Source organism: Simochromis diagramma, unplaced genomic scaffold (genome assembly GCF_900408965.1).
Source record: "Simochromis diagramma unplaced genomic scaffold, fSimDia1.1 OVJJ01000571.1, whole genome shotgun sequence".
In the NCBI taxonomy this organism is placed as follows: Eukaryota; Metazoa; Chordata; class Actinopteri; order Cichliformes; family Cichlidae; genus Simochromis; species Simochromis diagramma.
This window is the reverse complement of record NW_024386885.1, coordinates 1,426,265-1,446,909: the sequence shown is the minus strand read 5'-3', so window position 1 is coordinate 1,446,909 and position 20,645 is coordinate 1,426,265. Positions and strand designations below refer to the sequence as shown.

At 42.9% G+C, this 20,645-nt stretch overlaps 3 protein-coding genes across 5 annotated transcripts in view; all 3 read left to right on the top strand.

Moving 5' to 3' along the window:
- Window positions 1-9,333, top strand: part of LOC120734589 (protein AF-17-like) — a 30,567-nt gene extending 21,234 nt beyond the window's left edge. For 2 of the 3 annotated variants that reach the window (XM_040033465.1, XM_040033462.1), the window contains 6 exons: window positions 1,035-1,235; window positions 1,473-1,549; window positions 1,712-2,082; window positions 2,692-2,779; window positions 4,983-5,195; window positions 6,422-9,333. In XM_040033465.1, coding sequence (XP_039889399.1) covers window positions 1,035-1,235; window positions 1,473-1,549; window positions 1,712-2,082; window positions 2,692-2,779; window positions 4,983-5,195; window positions 6,422-6,457 — 986 coding nt within the window. In that variant the 3' untranslated portion in view covers window positions 6,458-9,333. Of the gene's footprint in view, window positions 1-1,034; window positions 1,236-1,472; window positions 1,550-1,711; window positions 2,083-2,691; window positions 2,780-4,982; window positions 5,196-6,114 lie in introns of all 3 variants that reach the window. The other variant, XM_040033464.1, reaches the window with a different exon arrangement.
- A 1,446-nt stretch (window positions 9,334-10,779) lies between these two features.
- On the top strand, window positions 10,780-16,061 carry LOC120734596 (CDGSH iron-sulfur domain-containing protein 3, mitochondrial-like). The gene is made up of 3 exons (XM_040033476.1): window positions 10,780-11,263; window positions 14,577-14,693; window positions 15,387-16,061. Exons 1-3 carry the CDS (start codon window positions 11,171-11,173, stop codon window positions 15,573-15,575), a joined length of 399 nt encoding a protein of 132 aa, XP_039889410.1. The 5' UTR covers window positions 10,780-11,170; the 3' UTR covers window positions 15,576-16,061.
- Window positions 16,062-18,076: 2,015 nt separating this feature from the next.
- LOC120734588 (CDGSH iron-sulfur domain-containing protein 3, mitochondrial-like) lies at window positions 18,077-20,403 on the top strand. The gene is made up of 3 exons (XM_040033461.1): window positions 18,077-18,355; window positions 18,938-19,054; window positions 19,625-20,403. Exons 1-3 carry the CDS (start codon window positions 18,269-18,271, stop codon window positions 19,808-19,810), a joined length of 390 nt encoding a protein of 129 aa, XP_039889395.1. The 5' UTR covers window positions 18,077-18,268; the 3' UTR covers window positions 19,811-20,403.
- Window positions 20,404-20,645: the final 242 nt, after the last annotated feature.

The following is a 20,645-nucleotide window of genomic DNA, read 5'->3' as shown; positions in this document are numbered from 1 at the left end:
CTTACAGTAATGATGACAGCTGGAGTTCCTAACCCAGAAATACTTACAAAATGGGGTCAGGAAGCGAGAGAACACAAAACCCACTGACATGCAATAGCGAGCGAAAGAGAGAAGTGGGAGTCCCAGTGCATCATGGGATGTCTTCCAGCAGCCTGAGCCTAAAATAGCACGACTGAGGGATGGTTCAGGTTCACTGGATGCAGCTCTAACTATCAAAACTAAAAGTTTGAAGTTGAGAGGGAGTCTGTGTCTCCAGAGCCCAAACTGGGAGCTGGTTCCTCAGGAGAGGGGCCTGGAAGCTGAAGGCTCAGCCTCAGGCTGGACTGTAGAAAACGAGCGATGCCTGATTTAGACTCGCGCGGGGAACCTTTGTAGCGCCCACAATGTGACCTACGTAAGTGTGTGCTGCATTATGCCTGAGTTACCATGTTGTAAATAAAAAAATAAAATAAAATGCTGGGACTTTTTTTGCATCCTTGGTCCCTGCTCTTTGTTGTGATCAATTTTTTTCACATCCGGACCGATAATTTCAACCATCTCTCTGGGAATCTGACGACATTTGTGAGTCATACATTGAGGCGATACTGAACTCTGATAGTGAAATGTGCTGCTGGGGTGTTGTGGTATTGTGGTGCCGTTTCCCACGTGGTGCATTATAGCTGAATAGAAAAAAGAGCGCGATCACCTGCTGGAGCCCCAGATGGCAGAGAGAGAAATCTTCCACAGAGTGAGAGAATCAGTGGAGGTGATCACAGAGGCCAGGGAGGGTCTGATATGTTTCAGCTGCCTCTCCAGAAACTCTCAGTTTAAAATGTGCCTGTTGAGGGCAGTCGTCCCTCTTTTACTGTGCAGATCTTTGAGCAGGAAGACCGCTGTAACCAAATTCTGCACTGAGCTCACAGAGGCTGCAGCGCAGAATGCAGACTAGCATCACCAGCTCCATTATTTAATAATTAATTTAAAATAGTGTGTGCCTCTTTGAAGATGGTGGGAAACACTGGACTGAAGTGTGGCGTGTCCTCTTGTCCCCTCAGTTATGGAGATGCTCCAGTCGCTGCACTCCCTGCAGCAGGAGAACCAGCGGCTCCAGGACCAGATCCTCAGCCTGACGGCCAAGAAGGAGCGACTGCAGCTGCTCAACACGGAGCTGGCCGTGCCTTTCCCTCCACAGCTTCACTCCACCCAGGGCTCCATGCACACGTCCGCCCAGATCAACTTCCTGTCATCCACCCAAGGTCAGATTAAGCTCCTCTGTCCACTTTCATAAGCGAACTTCAGGGCACATAAATCCCATCGCCTTCTTTTATTTTTTTTAAGCTGCATTCCTTCATCCTCCCTTTGCAGCCCCACCCGCTCACACGGATGATTTATTGATGTTAATTAACCGTAGGAACAGTTTTGATAGTACAGAAAATGGTGTTCAGTGCAAACCTGGTAGTTTTCACCCTGTGATTGTGGCTCTCATTCCTTAGACCCCCTGAGCACCAATAAGAGTCCCCTGCCCAAAAGCTGCTTCCTGAATGACACCTCCTTTGTTACCTCGTCTGAGGTGAGAAACTTTAGTTCCTTTCGTGTCTCAAAATCACCGTGCAATCCCGTCAGGCACCATTAGCAAGTATATTTGTCTTTTTTAAGCCTCTTTGTAGATTTTCTCAATTTTACGGTAAACTCAGTAAAAAGCTGCTCGCTTGCTCTCTTGTGTTTGTTCCAGGAGCTGCACTCCGGTAGTCCGTCCCGAAGCAGCTCGTCTCTTTCCTTCCAGAGCACCCCCCCTCCTCAGCAGAGCCCCGCCTCCTTCGGGCAGCCGCTGCTGAACGGCTTGAATCGAGGGTTGAACGACGGTTTGGGGGCGATCGCTCAGGCCGGCGGCTCCGCACTGCCCGTGGTGGGCGGACTCATGGCGTCTATCGCGGGAAGTCCTCAGCTGGCCGTGAACGGCGTGCTGGGCAGTCTGAACGGAGTGATCCAGTCGCCTGTGCAGAACGCTCCTCAGCCCGCGCTCCCGGCCCTGCGACCCCAACCTCCACCCCTCAACCCCCTGGCGCTGGCTCAAGGCTTTCAGCTTCCCAAGAGTGCGAGTCCGTACGTAAAAAATCTGTCTGTAAAAACCACAGAAGAAGAAAACAAGAGCCTCTAAATGAATTAACTAACTTTGGTTGTGGTTTCAGATTTTTTTAGGATTCAGTGATTTCTTTTTCTTTTCTTTTTCTATCCTTTTGAAGCGCAGAATCCCCTCACTCCTATTTTTAAATTTTAGTGTTTCTGCCACCAGCTGGCCACGTTCCTGTCTTCCCCATAGTAGGACGTAGCGGACTGTCATGGACTGCAGCTGTCGGTGGTTCTTCTCCTGCTCTGAGGAGCTGTGGTGAGATGGACGACCACTCCACCCCCAGGTTTGCAGCAGGTGGAGAGGAGCAGGTTCATGTGCCGCCACAGCGAGCGCGACGAGGCTGCAGCAGAACCACCGCCAGCTGAAGTTGATTGGCAGGAAGAAAGACCCACTATATTTGTTTCGTCAGTTATTTATGATCACGTCTTTGCTCCGTCGGAGATTATAAACACTGTTTATTAATAGATTAGCGAGAACATGTGTGCCTGCCCACTGACCCCAAAATCTAAATCCGTGAGAAACATTTAAACTCGGTGGCGCTCTCTGACAGGTGTGCTTCCACATGTCAACATCTGTTTCAGGTCGCCGTTCCTGTCAGAGCAGCAGAAGCAGCTTCTTCTCGAGCAGCAGCAGCTGCAGCAGTTCCTCACCTCGCAGAACTTCACACCTGTAAGGACACTCGCCTCGTCGCTCTGTCGTTCTCTCTGATTTTTACATTTTCTCACAGCTTCTCTGACATTTTTCTCTAGCCACATGTTTCTGACTCGTGGCGTGATGATGTCATGAAACAGATAAACAAGCATATCAGCTAAAGCTTGTTTAGCGAGGCGCGTGGCACAGACCCGTGTACCTGATAATTAAATGGCACGTATAAAGAAATGTCAAAGTAAAGCTAGAATTCGTCTGGTGAAAACTGAACCACAGATTTCTTGGATGGTCTGTTTGTACGTATAAGCACATAGTAAGATATATTATTTGCCTGATTATTGCAGCTTCATCCAATTGCATCAATTTGTCAGTCAAAGCAGCCATTCCCCTAAAGATGCAAACTTTATGCTTAAATAAAAACTTGCATGCTGTAAAGTCGGTCATATTTACTTGGGAGTGTAAGCTGAAATCAAGTGGCCATTAGAGGAACTGCAGTTTTTCCGGTGTTTGCTGCTTGGTTCGACTCATTAATAAACACTTTCATTAGCTCACTGAACCACCACAGCGATAAAATCTGGGCTTAAATTGATTTAGGATCAGAAAAGGAACAGAATATTTTCTCGCTCACGCCTCAGAAGCGGAGCAGCTCTCTGATGTTTGGTCGTGACGGGAACACCGAGCAAATCAGGGCTATTTGAATAAGCGCTAACATCAGGGGCAATCTCACGCGTTATTTTTAGACTCATTCAGAAATCAGACTCGCCTCCTGTTCAGTAAAAACTAACTTTTTACAAAGAATTTATTACTGTCTGTAACTCAGGAACTTGCTGTAACACACTTTGAAGTTGGGAGATTAATACTGTGATATTAACCATTAGCAAGACCTCATATAGAGATACTAACCGATTCAATTATGTTAGTTAAGAAAGAGATTGTACCAACAATAATGTTTTGTGTAGAAGTGAACCAGCCGCCCTTATTTGACATGCAAAGTGAGGAAAGCTTGGTGGGGTGCAAACCAGTCAGGCACTGTAAATATAGGAACCAGTGGGTTTCCTGTGTGACTGTAAACTATAAGTACTTTGATATAATAGACTAAAGACAGCGGGGAACTGGATACTTTCACTTTTCTGTTAGACGAGGCGACAGTGAAACAGAACGACTGAACATTTGTTTACAGTTTTTACGTCCAATTTTTAAAAAATAAAATAAAACAGGTGCAGTTTGAAAATAAACGTACTTGTGAGAGTTCCCACTCACACACAAGAAGTACGGTCAATGTGAACTGCTCCAGGTTTCCCTGAGATAAGGTGTGTTATCAGTTATCAGTCTGTTACTAACGCCAATCCAGTAACAGCAGAGCGAGGCAGTGCACTCGCCTCTGTAGCTGTTTGTCCTTCTGGCAGGAACCCTGTAAAAATCACTCGCTGCCACTCCTGTCCCCGGGTGCTCTCCACTGCTCTTAAGTTAGCTTAGACTACTTGACCCTGAATTCGACAAGCGCAGGTGCATCCTCGCCCAGACACCTGAGCTGGACTCTTCCAGACATGCCTCAGCATTTCACTTCTTCCCAGAAGTGTCGGGGTGCTCTGTTCTGCTATTTTTGATGGAAGCTGCTTTAAAGAACCCAGAGCAGATGAGGGTGCCAGGAAACCTGACAGAGGAGTGCTGCTCAGTTATGGCAGCGTGATTGTTCAAAGTACGATTGTTTTATACAAATATCCCCAAACTCAAACAGAAACTGGCATTTCCTGGAAATCCTTGAATGCAGTTCAAAGGAAAAACACTTGTGAGGCTCTCCTCTACAAAGCCTAAAAGCATGTAACTCAAGGGTGATGAAGGCCAGATGGCTCAAACAGGAAAGGGAGTAACAGCGGAGGTCATTGAGGAGAAGATGCAAAACCCCATCAAAGATCACAGACACGCAGTGGCTCCAGGGGACAGTTTTCATTGTTTTTAACAGTCAGTTTGAACATAGAGGCGCTCTTTGTCCACGCTGTCATTCCCAGCAGGAGCTACATGACCGGCAAATACACACAAGTGAACAAGAGTAGCCCACACAGCCAGTTGTTTCACATTATGTCCAACACTGCCCCCTGGTGACGGTCTGCCGCTTCTGCTCGGCGTTTACAGACTCCCAGCACTATCAGCCCCCACACAAACCCCCATCAGCGCCTTTTCTCTGCTCGTCCCTTAAAGCCGCTCTCCTCTCATCCTCCTCCAGGAGCAGCAGGCCTTGGTGTGCCAGATGTTGCAGCAGCAGCGACAGCGGGAGCTGCAGCGCCTCACGCTGACAGGAGCTCTCACCTCCACCCCCAACTCACCCATGATTGCCCAGTCACCCAACCTGCTGTCCTCAGCTACAGCCTCCCCCCTGCAGGGAGGCCAAGGAGGCGGGCTCTTCGGGCTGCAGGAGAACACGCTTCACAAACCCGGAGTGAGTAATACTCGTGATTGTCCTCCTGAAAAACTCTGGGAACCAAGAAACTCAGCAGCTCACTTCCAAGAGTTTTTATCAATCATTGACAAGAGAGTAGATAAAAGTTAATGACATGAAGTAGTGCCATATAAACACATGGGCAGAAGAGGAGAAACACTCAGTGCATCATGGGAAAGTCCTCCAGCAGCCTGAACGTATTGTAGCATATCTAAGGGAAGATTCAGGGTCACCTGATGCAGCTCTAATGATCTGCTTTATCAAAAAGGTTCAAGCCTGGTCTTAAAAGTAGACAGGGTGCTGTCTCCTAAATCCAAACTGGGAGCTGTGTCTGTGTAGGTTCTCAGTCATCCAGGTAATTTACGGAGCAGAACTTGAAGAAGTCCAGTCGCTTTCCTTTTCAAGCTTCATAGGAAACTGGTAGCTGGTTCCTCAGAAGAGTGCCTGAAAGCTGAAGGCTCTACCTCAGATCCTCCTTTTAGAAAGAGCTACACGTAAGCTGCAGTCTGAGGGCAAAGTGCTCTGTTGGGGTGATACGATACCACGAGGTCTTTAAGATAAGATGGAGCCGTTTAGATCCAGCTCTGGAGCTAATGAAGAGAAGCTGAAATCTAAAATGTTCCACCCACCTCGGTAACACACGTCCCACAAGTCCTTAAAATTTTTCTTTACAAATATTTGTCCTATTCCTACCCTACATTCACACTGACACATTTTCTGCATTTATATCAAAGCTCGATTTTTCATATGTGAATAAAAAGATCTGACCAATCAAAGCACTCCATTTAGCAGTGCAGCTCAAAACGTGCACTGGTGCTGTATATACGTTACTACGTGTGGTTAAATAGTACAGTTTAACACACAGCTCCATGCTGCTCCGGTCAGTCGGCTCTCTGAAATCATTTCTCTGCCTCCTCAGACGTGATCCCAACTCTGCCAACGACAGCTCGAACTGACCCGCTGACGTCATGAAATACATATGAAAGCGGCCGTGATACAGATTCAGCTCCTGGATCAAACCACGAAACCTCATACAGACTTTTGTCAGTGTGCGAAGGCGCTTACGCAACAAGCTCGCATCTGAAAAACTCTGAATTTCATGTAGCTGCGCGCTCGGGGTGTAGTGGCCTCAAGTCCACATTTATTTCCCCCATATCTGGACATCCTGTTATACTTCAGATGAAGATGAAGATGTGCTGGAAACCCTCTGCTCTCTGTGTTTTCAGGCTACTGGAGAGAAAGGTGGAGACAAGAATGGCTGATGTTTCTCCACAACACGCGAGCAGCTCCGATGAAAACATCAGGCATGACGTGCCGCCTTGAAGAGGTCAAATTTCCAGGACTTTCTCCTTCTCTGTCGTCTTTATCTTAAGCCCTCTTTTATGAATGTACAACAGGATGGACTTTAATGTCAAGGTGAAGTTTTTCGTGTTTTGAAATTCTTGATATCAGAGGTTCTTCTCATAGGGGTTTTTTTGTGTGTAGGCAGCTTTCAGAGAGCATGAATACAGTGGTCTCTTCTTAAATTGCACTAATTTGTTAGCTAGACCAATGGGGCTGCTGATGAAGGCAGAGTTCATGAACCGAAGGTCTGAGTCTCTCTTCTCTGACCTCCCAAGCACTGACTGTTCATGAATTCCCTCCAGAGTTTCCATTCAGTGCGTCGGCGAGGAAAAAAAAGCAAGAAAAAAAAAAAAAAAGCGGACTTCTGCCACTTCCTGCAACCTCAACTGTCTTCCTCGATATTGTGTCTTCCCTTTGTGTTCACCCCACTCAATTTCATCCAGATCTTCTATATGTGAAGCCTCTCACGGGCACTTATTATGTAAAGGATCAACATACAATCATTTTTGATGTGTGGTTAGTGGCATTTCGACATTAAGCTAGTTATTACCTCAGACTTTGTATTTTTCATTGTTGACTTTTGTGCAGACTCATTACCACAATAGCCTTCACTGGATATAAAATGCCCACCAAAAAGATATCTTGGTGTTTGCTCTAAGGTATTAACTCATGTAAATGTAAAAATGACACAGCACCTGCGTGTCCAGAAAGCCGCCATCGTCTGCGGGCGAGCGCCGGGTTTTGTTCCAGACCACCACCAGAGTTTCTCAAGACTTTTATATCCTTCTAGTTGCTGTCGAGATTAAGCGGACGAAACCAAACATTTGGAAATTGTAAGTAAGAAATTAATAGTTTTTTCCTAAACAAGTGTGCACTTTGCATGTTAGTAGCTAACAGAGCAAATTAGCCATCAACACAGTACCTTCTAAAGGATGCTCGGTACTTCATAGGTCGCTAGGGACTAACAGGTTTTTGATTTTTCTGAGTATTTTGCACTCCTGTCCTGAAGTGTCAGTCTTTTACTGTCATACATAGATATTCCTTTCATGTCCACCAACTAGCTGTTCTTTTAGCAATACTGGATAGATAATGCCTTAATGATGTTAGATTTACAGAGGAAACCACGAGCCCAAAGGCTCACTCTCTTCTCGTCTTTCTTTGATAACGTGTTTTTTTTATTGCGGGTACACGGAGGGTCACGTTGTCCGACGAAAGCACTCTTCCTAAGCCCATTTATATACTTTTGATAGCTGACTGATAATTTCAACAGTGGAAAAACGTGTGAAGCGTATAGTGGTGACTAAAGTGTCAAAGCATTTTCTATTGTGCGTTTTGTGTTGGAATGTTTTTGAGTTGTTTGTGCTTCAGAGACCTGAGAAAAAGGACTTGTAGAGAATCTGCACAGCAGTTTGAACCGCTCGTAATGAAAGTGCTGCAGAAACAGAATCGATGTAGGAAACAGGGAGGCTGCAGGGCGACCGGGGGCAGCTGTGGCATTTTGGGCTTTTTTTACATTTTCTTTCACAACTCACAAAATAGTTGCATCAAAAACATGACACATGTTGCAGTTTCAATTAAAACTGCACCAGTTTATCGTCTGTGGTGTAGACGAGCAGAAACTAGACGTTTGATGTGTTTTTTGAGAAGACTTTTAAAACTTCATCTTCTAGCTTTCATTCCTTCTGTGTCAAAATGATGCTCTAATGTAGCATGACTGAACGATCTGCGTTTCCTCTTTCTGCGCAGCATTAAAATAGACAAAAGGCAACAATTTGGACACGAGCTCGTTAAAATCCTGCCGGCGTGTCGTCGCCCTAGCTTTCTGATTGGATACATTAGCGTTGGGTGTTACAGGTGTCCCTGGTCTCCCCTGATAAGCTTTTCCTTCCACTTTATGAAGCGACACCTCCGCTTAGCTCAGTTTTACTAACAAAGGCTGGTCACCATTTCACCTTTTCCGCCCTCAAACGAAGGGATTATTTAATTTCCTCCTTCCTTCATTTGTCACTCTGTTTGGAGTCTTGAACATGAACTCCCATACATGTGATATCTATTTTTATTTTATTTTATGTTGTTAGCAGCTCATGTAGACATCAGAAGCTTCACGCAGCTCAATGGTTGGTGATAAATACTGTAGCAATGACAGAAGGAGAATGTTGACAAAGACATGAGCCAACGTGACTCCTGCTGGGAGGTCTGCAATTTACCAAGTATGACCAGCGCGACCACACGATCGCCTGCAGAGCGGCGCGAGGGATTTCTGAAACAGTTTCTTTCTCATGTTGCACTGGGGCGCTTTGGCCCAATTGTAAAATGTTTTTTTTGTTTGTTTGTTTGTTTTTTTGAGATCCGAGTTGTATACTTTAATATGTTTGTGTAAAAACACATTCATTCTTTTAAGCTTTGAAGTTTGGGTAAAGATAATTCATGTTATGAATGTCGTACTGTGTATCTTTTATGTATTGCAACATTTAAGCACCTGGCTCCGAGTGACGTCTGATGGACGGCAAAGTTAACTATCGGGATATGAATTGCATGAAATGCAGTGATGTCTCTCAAATGTATCGCTAAATACCAAGTAATAGCTATGCATCATTTTAAATGCATTGTTCCCTGAAGAGAAAAAAAGGAAATGAAATGAGCACTGAATTTAAAAAGGACAAGCACGTTGTCATTGTACAGTGTATTTGTTTGAGAGAATCGATTGAAGCAAATTTGACGATATTCAGATTAAAATCCCTGTAAAGTATTTTGATATTTTTGTGTGTAAAATTAAAAGGACAGATTAAGACAACTTTTTTTTGTCAATAAATGTATTTTACTGAGTTCTTTGACATTTTCTCTTGGATGTCGAGTGATTTAACTGTGGGTGTATTTTACTCACCGTAAAGGAATCGACTTCAGGTAAAGTGAACACATTGACTTTACACCACTATGAGAAATGCTTTCTATCTTACGTGCTGTAAAGTTTATGAAAAGTTCACCTTTTTTGGAGGTTTATTAGAAATGAACTGATTTATTCATGTTAAAATGGGAAGACAATTAAAATGACTTTCAAGACGTGCTTTAAAGGATTTTAGGGTTTCTGCGAGCCTCATGTCCTCAGTTCGATGAGTCCTGATGGCAAAATTAGACTAAGCTTGCAGTCAGAAGGGCTCTGCGTGAGGATCTAAGGATGTGGGTTTGACTCTTAAGGGGTCAGCAGTCCTGGTATGAAGTTTGGGGTTACACCCAGTTGGCCATTTGATTAATACGAGTGGTAAAATGAGGGCCCGGGTTTATGTGGTGTCATCTGTTGAACCAGTAAGACTCCAAGCTGTTGCTTTCTGAACCAGTCGTGATGTCCAGCATCACTGAGACTCTACCGGACCTCACGGGAAGGTTTGTTTATCGTCAGCGCTGTGAAAGGACACGGAGTCTGTAAAGTTTTACCAGAAAAGCAAACAAAAAATAAAAAGGGATCAGAAATCGAACCTTGCGCGGTTTCATCAGCACCATGTGATTTTAGGCTCCAATTTAATGACGTTTACGTTGTTCAAAAATATTGAATTTTTTTTCACCTCAGGCAACGTTTGGAAAGTAAGTCTGGTGACCTCTGCGTGGCTCTTAAAACTTTTTTATTTTATTTATTTATTTATTACTCTTAGTCTGAAAATGTTTCCCCTTTCATTGGGTCTATGTGAGGATTCATCCTTTATTAATCTCATAATACGTATCATATTTATAGGGAGAACATGCACATACACACCAACATAAGCATTGCACCATCATGACGCTGTTATCAGACCATGAAAACAATTACATAAAGTTATTATGTCATTTTGATACACTGAATAACCTTTTTATATCTGTTTAATAAGGCAAGCTTTAGACTTCATAAGGGTCATGTAACATAATGGTTTGTGAACGTTAATAAAATATTTACTAATACTGACTTTCTTGCTTTAAGTTGAGGAAAGCCCATCAGGATGTGGGGGGGTCACTAAACATGACTGATCCAAGTCTGTGTTAGCTTACTACTTACGTGCTTACTATTTCTATTTTTTCTGCCCATAGATAAACGAAAATATAAATTATGGTTATATGATTGATGTCCCCACATTAAAGACACGTTTTTAATGAAAATTATTTAAGTGCAGAAAAAAATCCCTGAAATGTATATATTTTAAAAGAACAAAAAACGAATTTACTCTCATTAATGTGGAATCTCGTTTTCACTTGGAAATAAAAAGCTTTTGATGTCATCTTCACATATGTGATTTCTCCACTAGTTTAAGTCATTCATGTGTGTTCTTTTAAAAAAATGCGCTAGTGGACTTCCACGCATTCAGGGTTGATATCTCAGTAATGAAGCAGTCAGTCATTCATTAACGACTGGTGTGTACATTATTATTTATTGCAGCTATGAGCGATATAACGATGGATGCAGCGCGTGGGAGGAAGAGGAGGAGGAGGAGCGGTGAGACAGGGGGCGTGTCCTCACCGCGGGGAGGCTTTTACAGCCCAATCAGCTTGCATCGTCAGCCATATTATAACTTTTACTGAAGTCGGTTCAAGTTTTGTGGACCAGCTGTGCGCGGATTTCCTCTAAAGGAGCATCAGGAGCTGGAGTACAAGCGGCCCGCAGCAGCATGAACACAGCCCGGTTTGTAGTCGCCGTGCGCAGTGGAGGTGCGCAGACCTTCCGACGACCTCAGCTCCTCCTGGCTGCTTATTCTCCCACAGTGAGTCTGCCTGCCGTGTTAATTATTGTGTTATCAGCTGTTCGTGTTGCTCTCGTTGCTGCTGCGGCCGTATTTAAAGAATGCTGAGTCACGGTGGGACATCCACGGAGCAGACTGCCGACATTTCCCGATTTCTTTCTTTTTTTTTTCTGTGCAAACAAACAACCTGACGCGCCCTCCTTCAGTCACCTTTAGCCCCGATGCTCTGTGAGAGTCAACCTGCAGGTACAGCACGTGAGGGCTTGGTCCCCCTCACGTGCACGCACAAATATCAGGATGGATGCGGAGCAGTTGTTCCCTTCTCGACGTCTTAGTGTTTCGCATTTTTGTCACACTTAAAGTTTCAGATCAAACACATTTTAATATTAGTCAAAGATAACGAGAGTAAATACAAAATGCACTTATTAAATGAGGATTTCTTCCAAACTCACCTGCCCTGTGTAAAGGAGTAACCGCCCCCTAAATTGGCCCACCAGTCTTTGCAGAATTGATTTAATTCAGACACTTTTGGGGGTTTCCAGCATGAGATGATTTAGGATCAGTGTTGGTCAAGTTACTTGAAAAAAGTAATCAGTAACTAATTACTGATTACTTCCCCAAAAAAGTAATCCCGTTACTTTACTTATTACTTATTTTCAAAAGTAATTAATTACTTAGTTACTTTTTAAAAACATGATTTACAACCTGAAGAGGTGATAAAGTGATAGATATTTCAGCCCAATTCTACTTTTTCTGCATAATCATCATACAAAATGTAATCAAATGGAAAAGTCTCTTTTTTTAACTTGTTTTATTAGTTTTAATCTTTTAATCTTTACGCATCAAGCAAAAATTTAATTATCTGCAACATTATCTGAGTTGAATAAATTAGTTTAACATTTAAACCTATTTTCTGCACATTCCAGCACATAAAATAAAATATTTTTTGTGTTTACACTCAGTCTTTCAAATAGATGCAAGTAAAACACAGCAGAACATAAATAAAGTCAAAGACTCAGCGGTCCTGTTGCTCTATTTTCACCTGCAAAGCAGGACTGCGGTAGGCGGAGGTTTAGGTGCAGGTGTGCCGCGGTCAGTTGAAGAATCCGCGGGTTTCTCTGTGAGGTTCCCATTACGTCGTAGCTACTCGGTGCTTGCTCGGAAGTTTAGGGGTTTTTTTCGCTGTAAAAAGAAGTTTTCTTCCCACGCACAGCGGACGCTAATGTTTTTGTCACTTTTTATGGAATCAAACTCAAAGTAAGGTCAGTACACGCTCATACTCTCTCCCGCACTCGATATATGATCCATTGTTGATCTGCACACAGCTGTTGTCACTAACGGCGCACTCGCTTACGTCACTGTCGTGAGACATTCTCGCAACAAATCACGGTTTTAGTAACGCAGTAACGCAGCGTTCCTACAGGAAAGTAACGGTAATCTAATTACCATTTTTGCAATAGTAATCCCTTACTTTACTCGTTACTCGAAAAAAGTAATCAGATTACAGTAACGCGTTACTGCCCATCTCTGTTTAGGATAACCTTAATCAGATATATGGCCAGACTTTGACTAGACCACCCGTGTCAGGCTACATTTCACTGTGTGTTATACTTGTATAACTATGCATGTGACAAATAAAGAACCTTGAACCTTGAACCAGAGGTGGACCTGCTGGTGTGGTTTTTGGATGGTTGTCCTGCTTCATTCATTCTCCTTCAGGATTTCCTGGTAGAGAGCAGAATTCATGCTTCCAGCAGTCACAGCGAGTCGTCCTGGAACAGCAGAGCATCCCCAGACCATCGCACTTCCACCACCGTGTTTGACTGTTGGTTTGATGTTCTTCTAATGGGGCGATTGTGGCTCAAGAGTTGGGAGTTCGCCTTGTAATCGGTTCGAGCCCCGGCTTGGACAGTCTCGGTCGTTGTGTCCTTGGGCAAGACACTTCACCCGTTGCCTACTGGTGGTGGCGCCAGTGTCTGTCAGGTTTCTGTCAGTGCGACCCCAGGGTGGCTGTGGCTACAATGTAGCTGCCATCACCAGTGTGTGGATGTGTGGATGACTGGTTCTGTAAAGCGCTTTGGGGTCCTTAGGGACTAGTAAAGCGCTATACAAATACAGGCCATTTACCATTTCTAATGAAATGCTATTTATCCCAGATGTAACAGGACCCAAACCTTCCAAAAAGTTCTGCTTTTATCTCGTCAGTCCGCACAATTTTTTTTTCCCCAAGACTCTTGTGGGTGGTCGAGATGTTTTTTTTCGGTCAGCAGTGGTTTTCTCCGTGGAGTCTCTTTCTTGTTGTTGAATACCAAACTTCACTGAGGCAAGTCGGTTCCACAGATGTTGTTCTGGTTTCTCCTGTGACCTCCTGGATGAGTCTGTGATTCACTGGACTCTGTCAGAAATGGCTTTGTAACCCTTTCCACACTGATACATGTCAATGGCTTTGTTTCTTCTGTTTCTGTAGATCGTGGCATGATGTGTTGCTCTATGAGAGCTTTTCTCCTGCTTCACTTCTGGTTCTGTTTAAGTGATTTCAGGTTTCAGCTGGTCTGGCTGTAATCAGGCCTGCGTGTGACTCTAAAGATGAACTCAGCTTTCCAAAAAGCCAGGGGGAGACCCTGGTTATCTGAGAGCGACTCTTTGCTCTATGACCTTAATAAGCTCTCTCATATTGAGTTTATGGGCTCAGAGGTTAGTTTCAGGTCATGCTGATGACATCACATTTAGTCGTTTCTGGTCACCTTTACCGTCTGAAAGGAACCGCTCCGCTTGAGACTTCAAAACAGGCGATGCCATGGTGACTGTCCATCTTTTAGAGGACTTCAGAGGAACTGCAGTTTGTGACAGTCTGGGTTGGCTTCATTTTTCAGCTCCAGAGGTTAAAAAACTTAAACTATAATCAGAAAGCACTAATCTGACTTCCCAGTCCCACTTCCTCTTTTTCTTTGTGGGGTTAAGCTTGAGTGTAAAAATGTAGACCCACTTATTCAAAGTTTTTACATTATTATTCATTTGTTTGAGTTTTTTATCCAGTGGAACCAAAACAGTGACATCACAGCGATTACAGTGTAATTTTGTGATGTAAGCAAAACAAGTTTAACATATGTTTTTAATTTGGGTTCTCAAAGTAAACCTGAAGGAGTTTGTGTGATTGCGAATGCCTCGGGTCATGTGAGGCAGCACTCCATCACTCTGATTGTTATTCAAACAGCCCTCTGAGAGCCTGGAGTTGTGTTTTGGCTTAGACCACACGGGATGTGTCACTGCAGGATGTTGTGGTATCCATTAGTGTGGACGATAAGTTAAGTTTGTGTCTCACTTTGTGCCCCAGGTTCAGTGCTGTCTGGAGTCGACCCAGGCAGTTCCTGCCGCCCGGCTTCCCTACAGGGTGAAGCTGTCTGCTGGAAAACACTACGCCTGGTGCGCTTGTGGCCACAGCAAGAAGCAGGTGAGGCTCAGGTTTCAGAGACACTTGGGGCTGGAGGGTCATCTGGGGTAAAAGCTAATGCAGCTCATCAATCACGTAGAGTTTCGCCTCATTTACTCCTGTTTACGTTCCCACCCGTCGGAAAGCCATGCTTTAAGAAGCACCGTGCTGGTTGAGACCAACTGGTGCTTGATGAGGTCCCAGTAACATAAAGGAAACTAGATTAACTCTAATCCATCGTCGGTGTCTGGGCTTTGTGCTTTCATTTCGGTGTGTCCAGGAAAAGAAAGAAAAGACCCTCTGGTTTACACGTGATCCTTTCCTTTATGATAAACACCTGACTGATGTTTAAACGGCATGAAAAACCTAACCATGCACAGATGTGATCACTTCGATTTATCTGGGTTGAATTTGGCCCGTCTCTCGGGCACCTCTGGACCCCTCAGTGGAGGACCATGTGACCTCTAACCTCACAGAGAGCAAAAGTGTCAACTTTTACTTAAAACTGACCTCAGTTCTGTATCAGGGATCATCACTGGTGATGAAGACTGCTCACCAGCAACAACCAATTTCAGTCCACAGTTTCAAAGTCCTAATGTGTCAGCTGAGGAGCGACAGCAGGAGACCTTTCAGTCATGCGTCCTGACATTTTTAGGCTAATAAAAGTAAGTTTCAAGTTTGTGTCTTCAACCCGCTTTTTTTCCTCTTCTTCAGCCTTTCTGCGACGGCACTCACACGAAAAAAGCTCCGAGTATCTCTCCTTTTCGCTTCACCCCCGAGAAAGACAGGACAGTCCTGCTGTGCGCCTGCAAGCAAACCAAAAACGCTCCGTACTGCGACGGCTCGCACCTCAAAGTCATCTACCAGGATGTAGTGAAGTATCTGAAAGGCATCTTCAAATGATGTCTTCTTACAGGAAATGATGCATCATAATCATGTTATCCAATAGTTTTATCAGGTTAAAAAAATCCTATTTTTTTTATATTAAAATCATGTAATGCTGCTTTGTTTGTTTTGGGTAAATCAGATGGAGTTTTTGTTGTTATAAACTGCTTTTGTATGTTAACCTTTCAGTACAAGTATATATTCCATTAAAATGCTTTGTGGGAAAACCTTGTGTTAATGTCACAATGACATCACCTGAGGCAGCATTTCCAACACCTCCTGCGTGACTCCAGACCTCCTGAGTCGGCCCCTTAGAGGAGTTTCTACTAAAGTTTTGGTAACCTTTGAAAGTCTAGTGTGTTGGCTTTAAAATGTATTCTTGTATGCACATGATAAAACGTAACGAGTAGGCAGGAGAAGGTTAAACCATGTGCATTATGTGTTTTTGTAAATCTGCTTTTGGTGCTGTCCAAATAAAAATTACAAATGTTTTTCTTCTTTTTATGGAGGCTTTTGGAGACTTTTTTTCTTGTGTGAAGATCTTTAACTCCACTGAATTACTCATTGAATGGACCAATCACAATAGCTAATTTCATCAGTGCTGTATTCAGTTTATCCAGTGTGGTACTGAGTCACAGTCAGATTACTGCTTTTGTCCAGGGGTGGATCAAGAAGGGTGGCATGGGGTGGCTTGTGCCACCCTAAAATGATCTCTTGCCACCCTAGTTTTGCATATGACAGTGTTGTTTATTAACAGATAAGATAGCATTAACACTTTGAGCCTGGCTATTCTAAAACTGAATACATTGCATAGTGTCCCCCCCACCACCACCACCATTAGCAAATGATCCAGCCCATAGCGCAAACAATTTTAAAAATTTAACCATGTAACAATTTGATTTTTGTCTAACAAAAAAACAGTGAAGCTTAAGTTAGACTTGTGTGTGTAAATGTGGTGCAGCAATATATTTATAAATATATTTATTATAAAGGTTATACAGTACATAAAATCACATTTTAAGTAACTGAAATGTTTAATCATGTGGGCTACAGAAAATAATTAAGACTATATTTATATGAAACGTGTATACTTACTGCATTTGAATCTGCATATGTGTTGTTGTTTTTGGGGGTTTTTTTAAAAAAAGTTTTGATTTTGCCACCCCGTTAGATTTCCATGCCACCCTAAGAATATTTTTCTAGGTCCGCCCCTGCTTTTGTCAGATAGAAACAGCATTGTATGTTAAATACAATTTCTGTGTTGTTATTTGAGGTCAAATGCAATAAACTTGGTAAATATGATATTTTGCTTGTTTAGTTTCACATGAAATCTGACACTATGAAATAATTTTGAAAAAGGCAGCTATATTATATTTATCCGCTTGGCTTTGAGCTAATCCTCAAAATAAGAAAATAATAATCAGTCAGCCTTGTTTATTCTGTCTAAAGCTTTGTTGAATATTTTTTAGTATATCCACTTTGACCTGCACTCTGAAGTGTTCTGTGTGGAAAGTATAATCGTTAATATTTTGCCCTTTGACACATTTTATTTGAAATATTATTTGTGAAGAGTACCATTATTATGATTTACTCAATAATCTTCAGTTAATCAGTGTGTTAGACAAGTTCAGCCAAAGGAAAGTTATCTCATAGTAAACATTAAACATGGGAATATCACACATATCGTACTAAAACATTATTTTTGGTCACATAGACGCTTCATATACTTTAGAAATTTACACATTTGTCTCACAACACAGGTTTTTTAGAGAGCAAATGATCAGTATTTGTCTAAGATGTGTGTGTGTGCTGATATTGTCCCAAGAGTTTCTACATAAAGCTCTGAGTATAGTTGGAGACGGAGAGCACCTGCGCCCCCTGAAGGCCTTTCTGTGTATGGCACCTTTGTTCAAGTCGTTTGTTAAGGGTTAACCTGTGGAGAGGCTTGAATGTACTAGAAACTGTATTTCAATAAACTATCTTCTGGAATCTGAAACTGCATCTCTGTAGGAATAGTTTTAAAAAGTTTCGTTTAGAAACAGATTAGTTGCTCTTCCGCTCCAGGTTTTGACACAATTGTGTATTTCGTGTAAAGTTCCTCTACATGATCTGCTGAACTATATTTTGCAAACTATTTATCTGACATTTTCAAATAAAATTTGGTATTATTTGATAATTATTGGTATTATTATTAGTTTAATTTTACATTGTCTAGTTTGCTTTTGACATGTACTTAAAAATTAAAAGAAAAAAAATAGTGAAAAAAATGGGACAGCAATTTATTAATAGTAGCATGTATTTTTTTAGTCTTTATTTTGTATATAGGTTAAATTGATATTATTAATTGTGTTAGCTTCTTTCTTCTGTCCCTAAAGAAATTTAGTTGTTTGTACGTGTTATTGTCGTATTTCATCTTTTTCTGTGTTTCATTGAATCACAGAAGGATTTCATTCAAGAGAGTAAAAAATCAGTTCCATTCAGTCTGCCTTTCTCCGACACGTGCCCGGTGATTGGTTGAGCTACTAACACGTGACTGTTGAGGACGCTAGCAGCTTCAGTTAGCTGTCGTACGTCTCCGAGTTTGTGTTTTGCTTCTCCGTTTGACTCTCCTTGCTTGCGGTACTTGTCTCCAACGTTTGTCGCGTGATTCTTAAATTGCTGCTGGTCAGCTGGTGTCAGAAGCTGATCTTCCTTCAGCTGTCAGAGGAAACATGAACACGGTGGTGACCAAATTAGAGCCCAAATGGATCAGTTTCACCTTCAGGCACCCTTGGTTAGCCGCTACGGCAGCCTCCAAGGTAACCGCTGCACATGTTAGCCTCTGTAAATGTGATGCAGACTGCTGCTGCACTGTTAACGGGCCATTTGTTTTCACACACATAAAAAGTAATGCACTGGAGAAACTGTACCACATTTAAGCTAACCAACTCACGCAGAGCCAAGTTTGTATTTTTATTTTCCCCAAACTGGAAATAGAAAACAGATGTTTGACATCGCAGCTCCTCCAGCTGCTTTAATGGAGGTTGGAGGCCTCGTTGGTTAGATTTTAATTAGTCTACAGGCATTCTTACACTAACATAGAAATCACGCGGGGAACTGTAGGTTTAATATGAATTTTGAGCAGTATTGTATGTACCCTTAAGGCCTGTAGCCTTCTATGAACTTCAGTAATATCAGTATGAGAGCTTACTTGTTTATGTAAGTGGAGATTTTATATGTGTGAATGCATAAGTGTACCCAGGAAGGATAGCTGAAGCCAAGGCTGATGAGGAGGAAACAAACTAACACAGAGACAGTGAAAATCAAGCCCCCACCACATTGGATGGCATTCCTAATAAAGTGGCTTAATGTATTTTAAAAGAAGTTTGCCTCTTCCTCAGGTCAAGCTGTCCACACTTCCTCCTGAACCAGTCATCCCAGCTAAGAAGCCTTTCAAGGTGGAGCTGGTTGGTGGGAAGCGTTACTCGTGGTGCACCTGTGGGCACAGCAGGAAGCAGGTGAATCCCTACACCAGGGGTGTCCAACTCCAGGTCCTGCAGCTTTTAGATGCATCCTTGTTGCGACACACCTGAATCAAATGAATGGCTTGTTACCAGGCTGTTGCCAAACTTGATGGCATGCTGAAGAGGTAATCCAATAATTTGATCCAGCTTTGTTGGTGTAGGGATGCATCTAAAAGCTACAAGACAGAAGCTCTCACGGACTGGAGTTGGACACCCCTGCCCTACACAATCATTCGCTTTCTTTTGTTGTTCAGGGTTCACGCTGGAGCCTATGGCAGCTTCACGGGTGTTTTATTCAGTCATTATCTCAGCATCGTAAACATAAATGTTGCTTTGTTTTTTGTTTAATAAATTAAGAAAAAAATAAATTATAACATTTTAAAGAGTAAAGTTTCAGATTATTTTCAGATTATTGGTTTCATAATTCCAAAACAATCCGATCCATTTATAACGCTGAAAGCTTTTTTCTGTAGCATATAAAAATTTAAAACAGTTTTACACATTGTTTCTTGTCTAAATGAGCGTTCCAGCATTATTTGTGGTTTGATTTTTGATTTCTTTCAGCCTTTCTGCGATGGAAGCCACAAAACCCGAGCCCAGGGCCTCTCCCCGCTACGCTTCGTCCCAGAGAAAGACGCCTCGGTTTGGTTGTGTGGATGCAAACACACAAGCAACCCGCCCTACTGCGACGGCACGCACAAGCAGGACTTCATTGCGTCTGCTCCGCTACACGAACCAGCAGAGTCCTGAGGGTGGAGGGGTGTGCGTTTCCTGTCAGTGTTTTCATCAGTTCGACTTTCATGACAAAGACACTGTTGTAGTCACATTAGGATGACTTTACGGTAAAACAGCGAGCAGTTTATACTGGGGGTATTTAGCTAATCGAAGGCCAAATATTAAGATTCCTGCGGAAACAACCCGGCAGGCGCTCCATGAAGAAGTTGGGATGCAGTGCTATGCTGGCCTTGATTTTGAAGCTCCAGTTTTATGTCCATGAGATGAAATTGGAGTTGGTGGCAGGCTGTGACAGTCATTAGCCCACACTGCTCACTCCACAGAGACAAGTCACTCTCTTCTTTCCACTGAACTTTTGAATGGTGTATGTAAAGTAAAAATAAACAGGGCAGTCTGTACTCTGAGCTGATGTCTTTGTTAAGGTTTTAAATAATAATACAAATGTCATTCTCATGGCCCTAGCTGGGAAATCTGTTTAACAGGACTTTTGCTAAAGCAGCTCTGGCCCCATGTCCTGCCCCTTCAGGATATCAGTTTCTCCAGTTAGAACACATTCCACTGAAGAGGCAAGAACAAGATGAGCCACTTAAGGCTCACAGATCACTGCTGTCTGGTTATCCCTCCTAATTTTTCTCTGGTTTTGCATTTTGCTGGGGTCCTTCTCACTACTCGTAGCATGAGACAGTACCTGCACTCAATTCAGGTTGCACAGGTTTTCCAGCTGCTCCATGATGGCACATCTACACGAGCCATCACGGGGTTTCTGTCTCCAGCACAGTTTCAAGACAATGAAGGAGATACCAGTAAACAGATGCGAGGAGCGATGTAGAAGAGCTTGAACCCAGCAGCA